At 45.4% G+C, this 21,802-nt stretch overlaps 1 protein-coding gene across 1 annotated transcript; it reads right to left on the minus strand.

Moving 5' to 3' along the window:
* Positions 1–1,079: 1,079 nt before the first annotated feature.
* Crnkl1 (crooked neck pre-mRNA splicing factor 1) lies at positions 1,080–17,356 on the minus strand. The gene is made up of 14 exons (XM_051144779.1): positions 17,233–17,356; positions 15,891–16,043; positions 15,157–15,248; positions 13,913–14,071; positions 12,860–13,026; positions 10,595–10,773; positions 9,401–9,571; positions 7,745–7,936; positions 7,054–7,113; positions 6,271–6,351; positions 4,220–4,459; positions 3,178–3,279; positions 2,503–2,751; positions 1,080–1,428 (listed from the first exon to the last, which is right to left on the minus strand). The coding sequence occupies exons 1-14, from the start codon at positions 17,281–17,283 to the stop codon at positions 1,252–1,254; spliced, it is 2,073 nt and encodes a 690-aa protein (XP_051000736.1). The 5' UTR covers positions 17,284–17,356; the 3' UTR covers positions 1,080–1,251.
* Between the last annotated feature and the right edge of the window lie 4,446 nt (positions 17,357–21,802).

Raw genomic sequence — 21,802 nt, forward strand, 5'->3', positions numbered from 1 at the left:
ATTTAATAATCAGTTGTGTACTAACAGTTCTTATACATAGGTAGAAACCAGTCCTGGGGGAAAAAAACCAAAACAAAAAACAGTTCTAGGAATTGGGTGGGGAACAAAAGAAAATATGGCTATGAATTACAGAATAATTAAAACAGTGCCTCCAAGACCAGGCTATTTTACCGTGTGAGTAGAACACCAACAAGTATGTTACTGTGCTACTTACTTTCAGCGCCATCACTGAGCACAGTCAGTCACTGTGGGTCTTTCGGACACCTGCTGCGTATGACAACTGTTAAACATCCATTGCTATGAGCTCACACATAGCATGCTGGGAGATGCACATTCTGTAGGCAGATATAACTGCACAATTCACAAGGCCTGGGAAACTGGGAAACTGGCAACAGCGCTGTGGTGACTCTGACCCTAGAGCAGCATATGAAGCCTCCAAAGACTCTAAAGAAACTCAATTAACAAAGACGTTAACATAAACCCAAAATTTCCCAAACTCTTTGAACATAGGGTACTGTGCTCAGGTTCGGTATAATCGTGCCAGGGTTTTCTAAACAAGCGTCTTAGACAAAATTCAGCCATTGTGAGAAGCTGATGAGAGCAAAACTGAAGCCAAACTATAATGTTCCTGGGCAAATCAAGATGTGGCCGCTGAAAATCACCTCAGGATGTTTAGAGGCAACACTAGCCCAAGTCCATCTAATTCTATAAAGAATGGACACATAATGCTTTTAAAAAGGGGGGTGGGGTGAGAGCAAGACTGATAACACCATATCCCTCTTCTAATGGACTCATCAACATCAGGTGCCATGATACAACATATGCTTGAGTGAGGAAGCTGAAGACAGATTAGAATACACAACCACCTCATGGTACTGCTGGAACTGTCGAGCTTGTGTGGTTAGAGGGCAGATGCACACACACCATCATGGCAAGCCTATGCCTGAGAAGTTTCAAGAGAATGGGTCTTGAACACTGAAGAAAGTCTGCATTTCCACCTGAAACAGGCACTAAGCACAGTAATTCCATCTACTAAAGACAATGTGAGCAAATATTAGGAAAGTTTGTGCTCAGCTAGCAAAATTGTTAAAAATTCTTTATTTGCAATCTCCCACCCGTAGTTAGCCCAAGAGCATTTTAAAAAATAATTCAAAAGGTAGCTGTCAAAACAATTCCTTACTGTGTAAATATATAAAAACATCCAGAAGTCAAAGTCCTACACTATTAGTTTATAAAAAGCAATTGCAACATTTAAAAAGATGAGGATTCACTCTCATCAATATCCTTATCTGGATCCTGTTCGGCAGCTTCTCTTTCTTGTTGCTGTTTCTTCCAAAGTTTGGCCATTGCCAGAAGCTTGAGGTTAGGCTGGTTGGCAGCATCCTCTGGAAAGATGTAGTCATAGTATTCTTCCCAGCCAGCATCAGACTGCAGAAGTAAATACACCAGTGAAAAGGTGAGCAGACACATAACTGGAGCACGCTTCATCCAGAAGGTAGAGTGAAGGATGTCTGGGAAGCGTACAAGTCAAACTGAGCTGTTTACAAAGCAACATTAAATCCTGCTGTAGAAGCAACAAAAGGCTGGGCCTAAATGAGTGACTAAGCAGCCACACCACACTAGCTCACCAAGGACTGAACAAGTGGAAGAAAACTAAACATCCAAGCACAGGCAATCAAAACACGCAGCACGTCAATCACCTTGCCTCTGAGTTTTAGGGGCTGGAGAGGTGGCCCAGCTGTTTAGGGCACTTGTTTCTCTCGCAGAGGACCCAGATCAGGTTTCTAGCACCTACATGGTAGCTTACAACCAGTAACTCCAGTTCCAGGGAATCCAGTGCTGCCTTCTGATCTGAGAGGGCACCAGGCAGGTATGTGGTACCCATGCAGGCAAATCACTCTTAAAATTAATTTGTTAAAATCTGAGTTTTACTAAATATTCAGGAGCAGAGAGCACACAGCTGTGTATTACTTGGATGCCTAGCTCTCACCTCATTCCCAGTTAGCATGGATTCCACTGTCCTAAAATGCAGGCTCTCAGCTCCTACCTTCTGCCCCCCACCCCAGTTATAAAAACAACCAATGGATCATCTTCAACCTAAGTCCCTCAGATCTACCTGTCCAAACGCCAGCAATCTAGTCATATATAAAAGTCTTACATGGCTCCCACCAAACTTGCTCTACCCTACAAAGCCGCCTTAAGACTGGTTCCTCTAAAAGGTGAAGCTCCCCCACCCCCATGCTGACTTCCCACTCTACCAATACCAGGCCTCATGTAACTCCCAGACTCCACCTTCACTCAGAAGTCTTTGCTTCCACACTGTCCCACTTTCCACCCCTGGCTGTCTTCCTGGTGTCCACACTACAAGTGGCTCCTTATACCCAGGTTGTCCATTTCTGCTTTTAGGGATGATCAAATAGTACTTCAGAGCACACGCTCCACAGTCAGATGCATTCTTACTCTTTGACATGAGATGAACAAGCCCTAGACCTGAGCCCTTACCCCATCGTCGGCCTGGACCTTTCTCCTCTTCTTGACCTTTTCTGGCATGAGTTTGTCTACTCTCTCCTTGTCTGATACTGTTCCAAATTCATCTTCAAAACTTCGCCAGGATTCCAGCAACATAAGTCTCTCTTCTTTCTCTTCACAGTTTCTCATGGTCTTATTAGCCTCTTCATAAATCTGTCTGCATTTAGCCACACTTCCTTCTTTCCCTGAAGATAACTCAAACTGAGCAAAACTGATCCATACCTTTAAAAAATTGACAAATAGGGAAAAAAAAAAAAGAGAGAGAGAGAGAGAGAGAGAGAGAGAAAGAAAGAAAGAAAACAAAACCAAATTAAGCATGTTAGCAGAAGACAGTAACCCTGGTGATCATAAAGTCACTTCTTTAGCTCATGGCACAGGCTGGCGCACTGAACAGACACTGCAGTGTCGGTACTGGAACAGTCTCCTGCTTTTAGGTGTCTGCCATAGTTTTAAAATGCTGAAAAAAACTACTTTAACCCTGTGATTCCCAAGAGATTCATGTATAGCAGAAACAATGGCCTGATAATTATATTCTTAAATCCTGAGGACAGATTCTAAGAACAAAAAAGACATTTAAAATAATTTGTCTAAAAAACCCCAAAACTGCTGCACAACCCAAAATGAAAGATTACTGACAAAGTACAGTACCTTGACATGCTGCGTTCGCTGAAGCAACTGTCTGTAAAGGCTTCGTGTTCTTGAAGTCTCTTCCTGCTCAATCTCAAAATCAATATATGATTTCCAAAGTACCTAAGAAAACAATAGGTCAAGCTCAGCACCAAAAGAGCCACATGCCCTATCGTTCAGTCATCCTGACCTATGTCAAGGAACAAAGACTCCCCTCATCAATTAGACCATATGTGCGTGAAGTAATAGTGGCATTTAGAGGCCTGCCAAATCGTGATTATAATTTTAGATTAAAAAAAAAAAAAAGCCTTGCATTCAGTTTTACATTTTCTTTTCAAATATTCAATACAACCAAAACTTGTCAAGAATTCCAGGTACTTTCATGATCCTGTCACATGCAGTTAACTTTTAGGGAGAAAATAGGCCAAATTAGCCACTGTGTGTTCCTTTCCTCAATGCCAATTTCTTGTTACTTGAGTTCAAAAAACACTAACTGCGCACCAGTCCTAAAGACAAAACAGGGCATGGACCCTGGAGCTGGTGGTCTGGTGGAGAAGCTGAGGCCATCGAGGAACCAGACCTACAGGAAGCTGCCCTGATGCAGGGTCATGCTAACACAAGAAGACCAGGACACTTGTGTGGCTTCTGGGGACTCCAGTCAGCCCTGCCTGTGGCTTAACTACTGAGGCAGGCCAGGGCTCCAGGCTGCAGCAGTCGAATCTAGGAAGATCATGTCTCAGGCAAAAGTATGCTAAGGGCAGAGATATGTAGTCTCTACTCTGTTTCCTGTGCTCCAGATGGGGTCCTACAGCTGTTTCCTTGCCAGCCCTCTCTTCACCCCCTTTACCTTTCTCTGTCAGCTGTGATGTGTGTGTGTGTGTTGGTGATGGTGGGTTGGCTGCTGCTGACACTCCCCTAGCCTACTTTCCTATTCAACAAACAGAAGCATCCTGACCAGAGTGGAGAAGACTGTAGGTTAGTTGGGTCATCTTTACACTTTTGGATGGTTAGCTAGAGGAACTACTTGAGGACTACCTAGATATATTCAACTTGGGGTCCTCACCTCTGGCATGTCCAAGCGTGGCTGGCTGATGGCTAGTTCATAGATTGCTCGAGCTCTCTCGATATCACCAAGGATTGTCTCTAATTCTGCAAACTTAATCCATGAGGTACAATTTTCAGGTCCAAATTCCAAGAACTTTTCATAAAGCTTCCGGCATCTGTCAAATTCTCGAAGCTGCAGTTCCAGTTCTATGTAACCTTTGAATAGCTTGTTCTTTGGACATTTGCCTATGGAGGTCCCCTGGAGAATAAAATGGCCAAGAGCATTGTTATACTTATGGCTCACCTTACTTTAGTCACTGTCACTCTGTCCTAGAAGCTATCCTCTGCTTGGGGTCAGCAGGCTGTTCTGTGGCTGGGCTGTCACACTGTCCACTTCACACTAGGCACTCAGCGGACACTGGGGCCTGTGGTCACTGGGCTCGGTCAGCCACAGGCTATATTGCAGGATTATACAACTACTGGGTTTTATACCTCCGCAGGATCGCCTAGAAAATATGAATGTCAAACATACAAACCTTTAAATAAAATATAACCAAGCCTAACTTACTACCCACAGGAAGCAAGTAGTTTGTCTGAAGGATATTCTATGTATGCACAGTGTTTTATCCTGCTGAGACATTTTGTGACAAATTATGAGGAGGGTGCTTTCAAACTAACTCCAGACAACTAATCTGGGGGCAAGTCTAGTAACTAGTGATGTTCATAACTTAAGCATTATCATTTAACGTTTCTTTAAGCACTGTTTTGATTTGGTTTGTTTTGGGACTTTTTGTTGTTGTCTTAGAGACAGGGTTTCTCTATGTAACAGCTCTGTAGACCAGGCTGGCCTCCGGCTCAGAGACCCGCCTGCGCCTACCTTCCAAGTGCAGGGCTAAAGGCCGGTGCCACCGGCTTCGGCCCTGTGTGTGTTTGTATCTCTTGACACTTTCATTCATATACACACTGTCTCCTGATTGTATCCACCCCACTTCTCCTCTCACTCTCTCTTCCAACATGTACTGCCCGCCTTCACGTCACACTGAATCCAGTTAGTTTTGGCTCCATGAGCATGGGCAACCCGGTGCCACCCTGAAGAAAAATAAAAATGGCTGCCTCCCACTGAGCAGCTGTCTGCTGTCAATAACTTCCCAGCTGCACGGAGTCTCACGAGCCCCTCCTCCACTCATGTGGGGATGGCTTCATCTTGTGCAAGGCTCCTGCAGCCCACTGCGCTGCTCTAAGTTTGAGTGACAGTCATGCCATCTCCAGAAGATACGTCACAGCAGCACTCTTCCCCACTGCCTGTTCTTATGCTTCCCACCTCCTCCTCTTCGGTGGTCCCTGAGCCCTGCCCTGCAGGGAGGTAGAAAGGTTACACTATGTCCCCTCACCCCCTCCTCTTCGGTGGTCCCTGAGCCCTGCCCTGCAGGGAGGTAGAAAGGTTACACTATGTCCCCTCACCTCCTCCTCTTCGGTGGTCCCTGAGCCCTGCCCTGCAGGGAGGTAGAAAGATCACACTATGTCCCCTCACCCCCTCCTCTTCGGTGGTCCCTGAGCCCTGCCCTGCAGGGAGGTAGAAAGATTACACTATGTCCCCTCACCTCCTCTTCTTCGGTGGTCCCTGAGCCTTGCAGGGAGGTAGAAAGGTTACACTATGTCCCCTCACCTCCTCCTCTTTGGTGGTCCCTGAGCCCTGCCCTGCAGGGAGGTAGAAAGGGTTACACTATGTCCCCTCACCTCCTCCTCTTCAGTGGTCCCTGAGCCCTGCCCTGCAGGGAGGTAGAAAGGGTTACACTATGTCCCCTCACCTCCTCCTCTTCGGTGGTCCCTGAGCCTTGCCCTGCAGGGAGGTAGAAAGGGTTATACTATGTCCCCTCACGCACTAGGCACTTATTCTCAAAGCACTATTAGTTTTCTAACATGTCCCAGGCTATAAACAATATATTTTGTTGCTGACTCCCTCCTTCCTCTCTCCCCCCTCCCCCCTCTCTCCATACAGACTATAAGCACAAAGGTCTTAACCTCCTCATACAACTGAAAGGAATGCACTGAGCCTTTTTTTTTACTTACCAGAGCTCTTCTGGCAAAGGGAAGATTTTTCTGTCTTATTTCAAACTGTGCATAATATAACCACATTTTGGCAAATGTGAACTACAAAACACAAGCATAAAAAGATCTAATTTAAGAGGCTCATTTACATTACATTTATATTAATTAACCAAATGCCACTGGAAACATTTCAGTGTGAGGTGAAATGTATTTTGTTTTTAAGCAAAGATGGCATTTATCAACAATTAAAAATATACCACAAGGCTGGTGAAATGACTCAATGAAAGATGGCACCAGCTGTCAAGATTGACCTCTGTGTTTAATCTCCAGGACCCACATGGTGGACAAGACCAACTCCCCAGAACTGTCTTTTGACTTCTATAAGTACATTATGGCATATGCACAGCTCTCCCTTCATGACTTCATGACATGCAGCTTCTACTTAAAATGTTTTAAAAATTGGTAAACATCCTGTTTCTAAGAATTCCACTCAGTCCTCACTTCTAAAGCAGGACTTTTTGTTTCTCATGCTGGGAAATGTGGTGCAGTAACATTTAACTTCTCCAGAGAAGCCATGTGTTCAACCACATAAGCATGCACTTAGTTACTGCCCTGGATTTCCACACTGGTGTCTGCACTGCAGGCTGGTCACAGCACAGAACGCTCTATGAACTGGACAGTAGGGTGTTTCCTCAGACACAGACTGTATCTCTTGTTGATGATTCTCATGTCACTCAAAAATTTTCAACTGATATATACTATTTTTACAAGTAATAAAACAGGATTTTGATACAGCAAGTGTACCTTTTTGTGAGGAATAAGCTCCAAAGACGCTTGATATACCTGTCTTGTTCTTTCAGGGTCCTGCATCAAGATGATAAATTAATTAATGTTAATACTGATTTTACCAATTAATTTCATGCTGACTCGTAGAAAGAGACCCCCATTTCTCCAGATGCTATTTTTAAATATTGATTTAATTTATGATCAAAAAGAGCAACTACTTTTGATCATCTAACTTTTGTCTAAGAGTAACAACGTGGCCATCAAACTGGAATGGATCTCTGTAGAAAGGCCTTATCCTGACAGCAGAAGGAAAGGTATTAGAGTCTCAGATCAACAGAGTTTAGACTTTACCTGTTACATACACATAACCTATTTCTGCAAATGCTACTTGATTTTACCAAAAGCAAAAATGTACAGTTGGACACGGTCCTTATTTGTGACAAAACGAACTACTAGGAAACTGTATGTAAGCAACTGGCTTACTGGTCGTTGTTTCAGTTTTAAATGCTATCTATATTACTGTGCTCAAGGTTTTAAAACAAAACACAAGGGCGCAGGCAGCTTAAATGATGTACATCGGTGGACAGAGCCCTAAAGGAATTTAAAGCTGTCTCAAAGGCTGGACCTACCAGTTACTCTCCACAGCAGGCCAAGCCATGGTGCTGAGGTAAGACAGCCACTAATGGCCGAGCCACAGCTCCCTTCTCACCTTGGCCTCCAGCTCTTCATAGAGCGCATAGTTGATCCAGAGGTAGATGTAACGCTTCCAGTGCCTCTTCTCCTGGATGGGCGGCACGTTGGCAATGGCCCTCTCGTACACTTCACGCACAGTGTCGGCTTCTGCGTCACTCTCCACCAAGCGCAAGTAATCAAACCACGCATCGTAATTGTGTGGGTTAGCCTAGGAAAAACCCCGCTCAATCAATAAAAACAGAACCAAGTGCTAGACTTGACACCTATCAGAACTGTGTGACACCAAACTTGCTATATTTTGGCAATTTCTCCCTTTAGATTTTCCCCTGCTACCTCACGTTGAAAGCACCGTCCCTGCGGCTGTACAGAAGGAATGTAAAAGGTCACTGGCTAGGCGCTGCGCGGCAAAGCCTGTCTTCTGGTGCAGTCATGGAAGAGAACTGCTCAATAGTGACGCTCCATTTGTTTGTTTCTGAAACAGGGTCTCACTCCATAGCCTAGGCTGGCCGTGAAGTCATGATAACTGTCTTGCCGTGGCCTCCCCAGTCCTGGGACTCCAGGCCTGAGCCACTACACACAGCCTCCAACTTTATAAATGTTTTTGTTTTTTTGATAGGACAATTGGTCTTAGACAATAATCTTTTTTTTTTAATTTAAGTAATTTATTCAATATAAACGTATTTTTTACACATATGGCTGTATACCATTATGTTGATAAAAATTATAATGGGTATATATGAGACTATAAGCAGGAAACCCGCCTTTCAAATAACAGTAAATTATCCTGAGCATATCTTACCTCTCTTAATATAACTGACCTACTGCTTTATTTAGCACCATACTTAGTCCTTTCCTAGAAGCTATGTCAATCTGACTAAGCAAAAGATACACAGAACAGTTAGAGAAAATGCTGCCATCTTAAACTGAAATCAAAATGGTATATTACAGAGATGGGAACAGAACTGTCAATCATAGATCTCTTGCTCATGCAAAGAAGGTGTTTCGCCCACATCTGACCCTTCTATCCTTTTCCAAAAATAAGCTCAGACAGATGCCACATTTCTTTTGAGGCATGGACTTGATATGAAACCGGGGGTGGCCTCAAACTAACAATTTTTCTGCCTCTATTTTCTAAGCGCTAGGACCGACACTTCTCCAGCTTGCTATCATTAAGATGTCTGCACATGGGAGTGGCACAGCAAATCCAGCACGGCTTGCCCTCCTTTCTCCCAGCCACATTTATTCCAATTCTAAACTAGCTGCCAAGTCTATCAGACACATCATCCAGACAGTGATCACTAGCTGGACTCGCTGTTGTCTGTGCCATCCCAGAGAGCCCTGACAACACTAGCCCTCCACAGCAGCACCATCCCAGAGAGCCCTGACAACACTAGCCCTCTACAGCCCCGCCATCCCAGAGAGCCCTGACAACACTAGCCCTCTACAGCCCCGCCATCCCAGAGAGCCCTGACAACACTAGCCCTCTACAGCCCCGCCATCCCAGAGAGCCCTGACAACACTAGCCCTCTACAGCCCCGCCATCCCAGAGAGCCCTGACAACACTAGCCCTCTACAGCCCCGCCATCCCAGAGAGCCCTGACAACACTAGCCACCCACAGCAGCACCATCCCAGAGAGCCCTGACAGCACTAGCCCTCTACAGCAGCACCCACCTTCACTTCTTCTTCATACTGGAATCTCCGTTTGCTCACGATGATGTCTTCTATACCCCTCCGGTCGCCAAACTTCTTCTCAAAGATGGTATAGTTTTTAAATAGTTCTTGGGCCTCTTGTTTTGAAATTCTATCCAGGGCATATTTGTAGATAACTCGTACCCTTTCAAACTAAGAGCAGGTTAGAAGATCACTGTCTAAAGCACACTCTTTTAGCCACACCTTGAGAACAACTGCAGCCTATTACTTATAAATGAAAATGTCAGGCCTCGATTAGGAAGGCCTAATATTCTTATTTTAGTTTCATATTTAATACTGTCACAAACTGAGCTTCTGTGTTCTCCTGACCCATCCTGAGTCCTTTCCCAGGCTCACAGGCAATACCTCCATGACAGACCTGCTCACCCGCAAAGCCCCATGAAGTCTGCCTTGGTTCCTCTCCTGCTCTCCTTTCCTTTCCTGACTCTTTGAACAAGTGCTGCTGCTAGTACCTGCTCCATCTGCTGCTGACTTGCTGGTCTTATCCTTGCCTCCTAGGTGGTGAGTGCTGATGGTCAAGCCCACAGCTTTACCCGCTGAGCGGCATCCTCAGCCCTCCCCGGCTCCACCCTGGCCCGACCCTGCCCCACATCCAGTCACTGTCCCACTCAAAACCGTCTAGTCTTTGCCCCCCCGAAAGAAGCTGGTGCCTCCAATTCCCTTATTTTCTGTGTCTACCAAGGAAGAAAGGAGCTGGCTTATTTGTGGGGCAATCTCTCTCCATTCTCCCTTGTTTCCTCTAGCTGAGGGCACTGGTTCTTTTGCCTCCCCAGCTTCTTATTTATAAGGCCCTTGAGTCAGGGCTCCAAATGACTCTCATCAGTTTATAGGTAGACTTCTGTGTTTGCGAGCCAAGGTCATAAGTACTCTAAGGTGGCTTCAAGGTTATCCTCCTGCCTCAGCCTCAGAGTCAATCCTCAGTTTTCTGAGAGTTGGGATGATAGACACCTAACTCCAGGTGTTCCTGTTTAAAGGCTTGATTTTCCAACAAAGCAAATGAAACCAAGCCAGCTGTCATACATGACCTCTCAACTCCAATCTATAGCTCAGCAATGCATGCACGCTGTTCTGCATAAATTATTTCTGTGTCTAGAAAACATTTTCTCTATGAATAAGTGAACAAAATAAAGCAGAAATGAGCTCATCACGACTTACTTCTTTCTGATTTTCCTCAAATTTAGCGAAGGCCACATACAAGTGCTCGTCCATATGCTCATCCCCGAAGAACTCCACCGCTCGCTCGTAGACCTTCCTGGCATGGGCAAAGTAAGCATGCTTCTCCTCAAACCGCGCGTACTTGATCCAGTTCTTCACAGCAGGGTGCACAAGCACAAGTGCAAGGAGTGAAGGAAAGCCCTGGAGCCTGAGGGCAGCTCAGCGCAAGGCCACATGCACACAAGTACACAGGCTTAGTGCCCTGAGCATCCTACAAACTCCAGCAACTCAAAATACAACTGGAGGGGTGATGGAACCCATACAAAGGGGTCTACCAACTCCCCCCAGTCTATGACGTCAGGGTCACGGTGCTCATTTGAGCTGCCTTCAGTGTGGACTCAGTATTGTAGCAGTGGGACACACAGAACGAGTCTGGAGCCAAAGAAAACCCCCAACCTGGCTATAAGCCAGGTGATCTTCAGCAAGTCATCTGTCTCAGTTTTTTCATGTGGAAAGGGAAAAATAGTACCAACCTTGCCTACCATTGCTTTATTAAATGAGGAAATGCTTATGAGACTTTGCACTTTCTGGGCAAAAGACCATGGCCATTACAGTAGATGCTCAGTGACAGCAGTCCACCCAAATGAATGAAGCCATCTGCCACAAAGAGAAAGCTACAGTCTAGCTAAAGCTTCACTTGCCATTGTATGAACGGGCACATGAACCTTCCTTCACGGAGCCAGTAACTTCCACAGTGAAAATATACTCAGGAGTAGCAAAGGTGTTAAGAACATCAATTCTGAGGCTGATTTCCTGGGTCAAATACACACACGTCACCACCTAAGACCCTGGTCAAGTTACCGAGTCATTCCCGGTCTGTTTCCGCACCTGTAAAACGGAGCAGTTCCTGCACTGCTTAGGGTTTCACCTGCTACAAACCAAGTGCTTCTCAAGTCTCTGCTAAGCCACCATGAATGTAGAGACAACTTAAAATCTAGATGTTGCACAATCAGGTTCTCACTGTTTGCAGCAGTTCTGTAAAGCCAGTAAGAACTCTGAATGCCAAGCCACTGATCCTAGGAGGAATGTGGATGCATCTCCTACAGGCCAGAGTTTTAAATTCTAAAACCAGCACATCTTAGCTATTTTCCTGTGTGTGTACATGTCCTGTGTGTGTGCATGCACATGAACATACGTGCATGGGTAAGAGGCCAGAGGCTGACCTAGGTACCTTATTCAATTGTTTGCCTTATTTTTTGAGATGGGGCCTCTCACAGCCTGGTGCTCACCTATGCAGCTAAGAGTCCTCGTGGTCCTCCTGTCTCTCCCTCCCCAGCACTGGGATTACAGATATGTGCTGAGGTCATGTATTTGCATGGCCGCTCGGGATCCAAACCCAGGCCTCTATGCTTGTACACTAAGCACCTGATCAACTGAGCCGTCTACTCACGTGCGACGTGGCTCTGGGCATCAACACCTAGCCTTGGGCTGTCTCATCATAGGTGCCAGAACATTCCACTGGCTTCAGAGGGAGAATGCCTCTTGTGGACACAGTATGGGCCTCTCATGCCTTCACACTCAGGCATCACTATATACAGCTGCAATGGACTTCAACTGCACGCTGAGCGACACCAAATGTTTACTGTCCTACACGTGTCCTATAAGTGGCTGCTAAAGTGTGGCACGTATTAATTTGAGGATTCCAAACAAATTTTAACATGTGTGGCAATGTGCAAATAAGGCACCTCTGGGTGATGAGGCCCACAGGGCTGTTTCTAACAGGGCTTTCACAAACACTATCCTCTAGTGTTGTTTTCTGTAGTGCTGGATCCTAAACCCAGGGCCTCAGAATAATGCTAGGCAAGTGTATACACTTAGCCTTCACCATATTTAGTTTTAACTTTTCTTATACAGAAAGGACACATGGCCTCAAGGAACTAAATGACTCTGGAGACACAGCTAGTAAGTAGTAACCCTCTGCATGACCTCCAGTAGCAGTGCTAATGATCAACACAGGCCTCTGGTTCTAGCAGCCAGACCTTAGTGCAAACCCCAAAAATGAACCCACAATATCACTAAAAGACTCAAGTCACCCAGTCCACAAATTCTTATGTGCCCAATTTCTATCCCCACAAAAAAACTGTGAAAGTGATGAAACTGGCCTTCCTGACCTCCGGTGTACATTAATAGCTTTACTGGGACATCTTTTGGGGAGGCAGACACCCACGACAACCACGTGCCACTAATACCTCGCTCGAAGGATATAGCGTTCATAAATGGTGCGGGCCCGCTCCACCTCTTTGTATCTCAGCTCGAAGTTGATGTAGGAGTGCCAGGCCTGCTCCTCGGGCTGCCATTCCATCCAGCGCTCAAACACCTGACGGGCACCAGCAACGTTGCCCAGCATCTCCTCCATGTACGTGTACTTGTACCTGACAGAATCATCCAAAGATGCCTACTGTGGTCAACATGACTTAGGAAAAAAGTAAGCTTTGATAGTTCCCATGTTTTGCTAAATGCAAAGATTTAAGGGGTTTTGTTTGTTTTGTTTTTGTTTTTTGAGACAAGGTTACTCTTTGTAGCCTTAGCTGTCCTGGAACTTACTCTATAGACCAGGCTGGCTTTGAACTCAGAGACCCACCTGCCACTGGCTCCCAAGTGCTGGGATTAAAAGCGTGCAGCGCCACTACATGGCCAATTTTAAGTTTTATTTTTCCAAAATGTTAAAGCAAATGTTTTCTTATTAAAATATAAGCCTTAAAAAGAAAGAACCAATGGCACTCGGAGGAAGGATAGCGGACTACCAAGAAGAGACTTGATACCCTAGCACCATATTCAGGGGGAGGAGGTCCCCCTCGGTCACAGACATAGGGAAGGGGGATTGGGGTGAAAGTGGGAGGGAGGGAGGAATGGGAGGATGCATGGGATGGGATAGAAAATGAGATGTAATATGAATTATTTTATTTTTCAATAAAAATGTGTTTAAAAAAATAAAATTAAATTAAACTTCTTTTGCATCAAAAAAAAAAAAAAAGAAAGAAAGAAAGAACCATCGGGAGAGGGGCTTACTGCCTAGTTCATTAATAAGTTTCTTACGAATAAAGGATTATACTCACCATTTAAGTTTTGATTACAAAACTGTAAAACATTAGGATTATAACTCACAGATTACATGACAATAAAAAACTGTCTATTTTAAGAAAAAGTAGAATGTAAAGTTCAACATATAAAATTATTATAATTGCAAATAAGACCAATACACAAGCAAGTGGTACTTTTCTAGTTCACAAAGACTGCTTCCTGCAATCAGCAACTTACCAGAACTGGTTGACTCGTGGCAGTGTTGTTATGGCACGGTCCCAGATATTCCGGGCGTGGTTGACCTGGCGGTTCTTCATCTCCATTTCTGCATATTTCAGCCATAGTGTAATATTTCTGTAGTCAACATCTAAAGCACGCTCGTATATGGATCGAGCCCTTAACAGATAAGATGGAGAGCATCAAAGCCAGTGTCTGTAAGAGCCACAACAGGCACCTCAAATTAGCGCCAACATCCTCCTATGTTGCTAAAGTCTTATCATGAGCCAAGGTCTGGTCATGAAAAGAGGAAAAGTAATGATGTCGTCAGGTTACTGAATAGTCTTTTTGTTTGGTTGTTTTTCGAGACAGGGTTTCTGTGTAGCCTTGGCTGTCCTGGAACTCTCTTTGTAGACCAGGCTGTCCTCAAACTCACAGAGATCTGCCTGCCTCTGCCTCCTGAGTGCTGGGATTAAAGGCGTGCACTACCAGGCCTGGCAACTTTTTGGTTTTTTTGAGACAGGGTTTTTCTGTATAATTGCCCTGGCTGTCCTGGAACTCTCTTTGTGGACCAGGCTGGCCTCAAACTTATAGCAATCCACTTGCCTCTGCCTCTGAGTGCTGGGATTAAGGACATGAGCCACTGTACCTGGCTCTTATAGTATAGTCTTAAAGGGAGACCAGCTTGTGATTATTTCATAATGTCATGACCATTACAGTCAGGGTCTGCACAGGAAGCAGAGAGAGAAATGGCAATGTTTGATGGAACAGGCTAAGCAGCAGGAACTCCAGAACTGAGAATGTAAGAGGGAGCTCTAGTTTGTTCAAAAGCCAAGGCTGGTGAAGAACGGTGCCTTCAAGGGGTCAAGGCAGAGGGCAAACAAATGTCACAGTACAGGGCAATGGTGTGCTCGGTCACAGCGGCGTAAGGGAGAATGCAGAAAGGCTGCCAACTGGAAGTGAAGGCCATAGTTTTTATCTCAACAACAGATTTCAGCAGAACACTTTTTATTTTGAAATACGAGTACTCAGAGGACAGACAGAACACTGTTTCTTTACCACAGAATGCTGGCAGCGAGTCCCACATACAGAACCTGCGGCGACACTCCACAGATGCCCTTCCTGTGCCCCAAAGTCCCTCAGAAGAACCCTCAGGCTCCACGGGGCAGAAGCTAGGCCCAGTCCGGTGCTTTACTTTCCTTAGTTTCTCATGTGCTGCTTTACGGAATCTTTACATACAAACACTACAGTCCCAGCAATTTTACCTTTGAATTTCCTTTAGACTCTCTTCCCACTGTGCATATTTTATCCAGTTACTAATCACAGTCCTATTTTTTCTTATGTTATCTTCAAAAGTCTGAAAGGCAAAAAAAAGGGAAGGGGTGGTACAGTAAGGAGAAAATGACTTTGCCTCTTGCCTTGTAATATCAGTTATTCATCTCATTCTTTTAAAGACAAATTATGGGGACTGGAGAGATGGCCCAGTGGTTAAGAGCAATAGCTGTACTTCTGAAGGATCCAGATTCAATTCCTAGCACCCACAGGACAGCTCACAAGTGTCTGTACCAGTTCCAGGAGGCACAACACCCTCAAACAGACACACATGGAGGCAAAACACCAATGCACCCAAAACAAAGTAAATTATACCTTAGATGTTAAGGAACAAAAAGCTTCCTAGAGAAGGTTGCAGTGACAGGCGTTTCTCTAAAGTTCACGTAGACAACAAGAAAAGCATAGATGTGCCTATTGGAAGAACGGCTGTTGCTGCCCATAACAGTAGCTAGTACTTTAATACGTTCTGTTCTCATTCTTAGTAAGAGAACAGTTTTTAACATTGCCTTCAAGTGTTCTCAGTAATGCGCAGAATTTCACATTTAACTTCTACAATATTAGTGGATTAAATAATCCCAAATATCAGCCTGACGTCAAAGCCCACAGGCTCGCTCAGGGTTCTCTCCCAGGCCCTGGCTCCTGCTGTGGCACACCCTAACAGACTCACCTTCCTCTTCCGTAGTTTGTAGTCGTTCAACTCTTCCTCGTCTGTGATCTTCTGCTGCGGCGGCGGCGGGAGAAGCTCAAGCTCGCGCTCTTTAGCCTCTCTCAGGAGCTGCTCGGCGGTTATCTGCACCTCGGCGGGAGCTTTATTTTTCACCTTTTAGGAAAAAAGACATTTCTGCTTTGGGTAGTGCTCTCCACACAAGATTTTAAAACCCGACACACTTCTAGGATAGGTGTGAGTCCAAGATGTCCTCTTTGAACGACCTGTTCGATTCTCCGTGAGACAGAAGGGGGTGGCGGTTCCGCATTTTCCATATAATACTTGACATTATTACTGTAAGTCCGTGGTGAAAGTCTCAAGGGAAACAAGTGACAAAACGACAGCAACTTTTCCCTTGTAAAAGAGTAGAAAAAGCACCGCCTCTTCATTATAAGCTGTTTACAGAATTTCTCTACTTATTTTAGCCCCTCTAGTGGACAGATTGGTTCGCCATGCTATTTTAAGCCAGCTGAAACTTAGTTACTAAGTTCCCATCACTAGCCTGTAAGGTTCTCAAGCGCATGGAGCTGCGCGGCCCAAGACAGTAGCTACAAGTTGAACATGTTCGCATTTATTTGGACCCTAAGTGCGAATATACTATTTTAATTTGCTTTTTTTTTAAAACTGCTGTGATAAAACATCGACAACAAAACCAACTTGGGTAGGAACGAGTCTATTGGCTTACACAGGGGAGGGCAGGGGCCCGAAGGCAGGTGCGGATGCAAAAGCCACGCTCAGCTGCTTCCTCACACTATTCAGGACCCAGGCATGGCACTCCTGGAGAAAGCTGGGTCTCCACATCAATCCTTAATCAAGAAAATGCCTTATAGACTCGCCTACAAGCAATCTGATGGAGAATTTTATAAACTGAGGTTTCTCTTCCTAGATAACTTTAGCTGGTGTCAAGCTGACAAAAATCTAGCCAGCACACCTACTCTGGCTTTTATGACTCAGGATGGAAAAAAAGAAAGAAGGCTACCTACCACATTAGACCTTTATTTACCCCTCGGGTTCTTGCGCACCGCCTTGGATACATCTATAAAGGTTGCCATTTCGCCTTTCCACCTGTTTTACTGGCGTGCTGTTGCCCCGAGTAAAAGTGAGGGATCCCCAGGGACTAGCAAGACTAAGAACTTGCCGAGCCGAACCTATGCCTCGCATTACAAAAATACCACTCTGGAACGAAGGCTGGTAAGGAGCGAGACGAACTCGGAGTGACAACCGAAGAGCCGAGCTCCCTGCCCGGAGTCTCTGGTGCACGACTCCGCAGACGCTGTGCTGGGGCCCTTCGTGGTCCGCCTACCTTGGCCACTTTAGGAATCCGCTGTTTCCCGGCCGCCGTGGAAGCCGCCATGTCTGCAGCCGCAGAAGGCGAGCGACGCTGGCCCACACCCGGGAGTTCGGAAGCGCGACTCAGGTCCGCGGAGCCGGCCTACAACAAACTAGATCCCGGAACCGGAAGCGGAACTCGCCACGGCGACCTTTGACCGCCGCACGAGTCAGGCGAAACGCTGCGTCGTTAACGTAGCAACCGTTTTCGCGTCCTTCGTAGAGAAGCGCGGCGTGTTGGAGCTGAGGGTGAGGTGGGTAGCGCGGGCTGCACCGCTGGGACCTGGGGCCCGGGCGGCGGGGTCGCAGCCAGGCCTGACTCTGTGATGCGTGCAGCTGTGGGCAGTAACACCTGCGTGGGGCGTGGGAGTCTGTCTCGGACGTGGAAACTAGGAAGAAGAGGGACGAGCCGCAGAGGAAAGCAGCTGCCCGAGGAGCAGCGGTGGATGCTGGGATTTGTAGTTTCTGACCCCACGCCCCCCTCGTCTAGGGTTTCTCCTGGATTGGGCCAACATAATGATCTTGAAATGTGGATTTTTACATGAAAAGAGGTACTTCTGAAACAGGATGTTAGAGAAAGATGGAAATAAGTCAGTAACAAAGCGCCAACCAATATGATCGGAAACTGATGCGTAAATTTTTAGTCTGTGAATTTGTTTTCATTATTTCAATTCTTTTGTCTTTCTTTTTTTGTTGTTTAAGATTTATTTATTGTATATGAGTGTTTTATCTGCAGAAGAGGGCATCATATAACATTATAGATGGTTGTGAGCCACGATGTGGTTGCTGGGAATTGAACCCAGGACCTCCGGAAGAGCAGGCAGTGCCCTTAACCACTGAGCCATTTCTCCAGCCCAAATTCTGTTATCTTTAATGCCCTTGGCTGTAAAATGATAGAGGTACTTATTTCCTTAAGATTAAAGAGAATAGTCCATGTAAAGTGCTCATTAGATATTAGTATGTATCATATTTAATGTACATTCAAATTCAGAGTGATGGAGCATATAATCAAGAGAATTTTATTTTTTTAAAACTTTTAAGAGAAGTTTGGGATTGACAGCAAAATTCAGGGGGAGGTGAAATTTTTCTACCCCCTCCTTCACCACCCCAAATGCCTCTCTCTACTATGCATTCCCCGCCAGGGTGGTTTATTGTCAGTATCGCTGAATTTACCTTGACACATTATCAGTTAAAGGTGACTGTTTAAGTTACAGATCACTCTTGTACAGTGTGTGGTTTAGAACAAAGGCAAGGCAGTCAGTATCCACTGTTTAATAACCTACAGAGTTTCAAGCCTCTGTCTGTCAGTACTATTTTTTTTTTTTTTTTTTTAACTTTTGAAAAATTATTCCTTCTTTGAGAGTTTTGTGTTTTGACCATATTCACCCCTCAGCTTTCCCCGGATCTGCTCCCCTATCCCAACTTTGTGTCTTTCTGTTTTTAACCTTTAAAGACCAGTCTTTGCTGCCCAATTATTCTTGGATATGTAATCTTCCAGTGAAACATGGTCAGCTTACGAGAATGCCGCTAAGAATCCCAGTTTCCCCAGTGCCCGGGGTGTGATTGTGTGCCCAACTCTTCTTTTGAGGATTTGGTCTGGCTTGAGTTTACACAGGTTTTGTGCTACCCTGCTGTGCCCAGATGTATTCTGTAGTCACCCACTGCCTCTGGCTCTCACGCCTTCTACCTCCTCTCCAACAATGATCCCTGAGCCTTGGGAGGTGAGGAGAGGGACACTGGTACTTAGCTAGGTAGCAGGAGTGGGTGCAGTACTCATTATTTTTTTTTTAATGTCTTTAATGCTTTTGCTCTTTGTAGATGATTAGAGTCAAATGTCTTTTTAGATTGGTGTCCTTCATTTATTAACATGCATTTAAGCTTCTATCTTTATAAGAGGCTTGATGAAATCCTTAATGGGTTTTTTGTTGGTGGTGATTTTTGTTTGTTTGTTTGTCTTGGTGTTGTTTTTTGAGACGAGGTGAGTAGGGGGCGGGGAATGTCTTACTGGGTAGCCCTGGCTGGCTTGAAACTCACAAAGATCCACCTACATCTGCCTCCCAAGTACTGGGATTAAAGTCTTGCACTACCACACCTGGCTGTAGATAACTGTTTAAGAGAATTTCCAATGCTGCCCAACTCCTAGTATTTGGAAAATATATGTATGTCATACTGTAAGGGTCCAGAGATTCCTGAAGGAAGACCCAGACTCAAATAGTATGTAAAGACAAAGAGCGTTTGTTTATTCTGCAGAAGCAGCCAGCACACAGGGGTGACCATCCATACAAAATGGCAGCGACCTCGAGGAGGAGGAACTCCTAGGCTCTTCTAAAGGCTTCTAGGGGAATCCTATCTGTGCCTACATGACTCTGAGCTTGGCCAGTGCCTGTGGAGGACAAGTGACTCCAGCCATGGACCTTCTAGCAATGTCTGATCCTCTCAATACTATCACATCTCTCCTTTCTAAACCTTTTTTTTTTTTAATTTTTCCAAACTACAAATGACTATAGCCAATAGCAAAATATGTGCCATAGCTCTAAACCATATCACCCAAATATTTAAAATCATCTCATTTCCCAAATATTAAATAAATTGAGATTACCTTTACTGCTGTCCTAAAGTGAAGCCACCTGATGGACTAATCACTGTTGAGAGAGCATGGGGATACATGAGCTAATGGTCCAGGGTGTGGAGATGTTGCCTAGACACCAAGGTTTTCTTTCTTTGCACAACGAAATGCTTCCATCCTGAGCCCATGCTTCCGCCAGGCACCAGCCGGGTGGATCTAAGGTTGGCATGCGTTCTCTACTTAACCACAACAGCCACTGGGACAGCAAGGCTTTGCAACACTGACCACATGGCACGTGGGGAAATGCTTCTGTTCCCACCCTGTTGTGGGAAAAGCAACAGCCCTGCTTAGACTTGGCCACATGGCTTGCTACGTGTCTGAGCTACAGAAACATCTGGACAGCTTCAGTGATTATTTATTGTTGTAAAATGTGAAATTGTTAAGAAATGAATGAATTAGCTGGGCATGGTGGCACATGCCTTTAATCCCAGCACTTGGAAAGGCAGAAGCAGGTTGACCTTTGTGAGTTCAAGGCCAGCCTGGTCTACAAAGAGAGTTCCAGGACAGCCAAAGCTACACAGAGAAACCTGGTCTTGAAAAACCAAAAAAGAAAAAAGAAAGAAAGAAAGAAAAGAAAAATGAGTAAATTGGCATTTTTGATTCCTCTGTTTCTATGAGCTTGGGCAATATGAAACTACCCCCAGGAGCCATGTTTGCCTTGGGGTGCTGATAAGCTTCTGTAAGCTGTGAAGCTGACAGTGGGAAGGCCACTGGAGGACTTCAGGCTGTCACCTTGCCAACTTTCCACTTCTCCTGGTTAACTCCGTCCTAGACTTGTGACTGAAGGTTTGCAGTTAAGGGCAAACCAGTACCAGTTTGACCAGAGTCCCCGGGGAACAACAAAGAGAGGGCATGGCAGAGGCAGTGCTGGCTTGAGATGCCCGTGGTTTTATTTCTGACCAAGTGTGTGTGACCTCAGCCAAGTTGCTTCTTTCCCTGGGTTTTAGTTTTCTCAACTGAGGATGAGCGCAGTCCATTGTTTCTTCAGGGTCCTGCAGCATTCAAGTTCTTTGGAATATCTGAACAACTTTTTAAAAAGTGATATGATACATCTTCTGATAGAAATCACACATACTATATAATTTCATTTATATGATGTTTAAAACTCAGCAAAGATCAACTGTGTGCTGGAAGTCCGAGCAATGGCCATTCGTGCAGGAGCCTGACCCTACAGGGCAGCTCTCCATACTGTTCTCTGAGGACTATGATGGTGCCAAGTTGATTTCCCTGTTTTCTTTTTTAAAAAGATTTACATATTTATTATATACATACCGTTCTACCTGCATGCCTGCCTGCCAAAAGAGGGTACCAGGTCTTATTATAGATGGTTGTGAGCCACTCTATGGTTGCTGGGAATTGAACTCAGGCCCTCTGGATGAGCAGCCATGCTCTTCCCCTCTGAGCAGCCATGCTCTTCCCCTCTGAGCCATCTCTCCAGCCTGACTTCCCTGTTTTCGGTTGGCTACTCAGTATGTAATACTTCTTCCCTATGAGAGAAGGGAGGGAGGAGCAGAGGGAAGGAGAGGGAGAGAGAGACGGAAAGAAGAGGCAGACCAGCTTTGTGATGGACAGGGAAAGCTGAGACCATTCTGTGGGCTGCTGTTCCTGTCAGCAGCGTTGCCCGGTGGCGAGGGCCTGTTGCTGTGGATGTGCCATCCTCCGACAGAATGCTATGTCATGGTGGCAGCTTAAGATAGAGGAAGTCTTTTCATCTCATGGTGGCCAGAAAGCAACAAGAATGAAAGCAGGGGACCAGCGTTCTTCCTTCAGTGATCTAATGGTCCACCGTGTCTCAGGTGTGATGCGAGTCGGTGGCTGAACCCTGATTCATGAGCTTTTGGGGAGACATTTCCAAAGCATTATAATGGGCATGGTGACCCCTCAGGAGACTGTTTAAGTAGGCATGTACTTCCTTTCT

Source organism: Acomys russatus, chromosome 4 (genome assembly GCF_903995435.1).
Source record: "Acomys russatus chromosome 4, mAcoRus1.1, whole genome shotgun sequence".
NCBI lineage: Eukaryota > Metazoa > Chordata > Mammalia > Rodentia > Muridae > Acomys > Acomys russatus.

Coding starts and splice junctions, on each gene's coding strand:
- Crnkl1 (XM_051144779.1), bottom strand. CDS start 17,283: ATGGCGGCTTCCACGGCGGCCGGGAAACAGCGGATTCCTAAAGTGGCC. Junction 16,044..17,232: donor GGATTCCTAAAGTGGCCAAG/GTAGGCGGACCA, acceptor TTTTCCTAAAAG/GTGAAAAATAAAGCTCCCGC. Junction 1,429..2,502: donor AGGTCCAGGCCGACGATGGG/GTAAGGGCTCAG, acceptor TTACTTCTGCAG/TCTGATGCTGGCTGGGAAGA.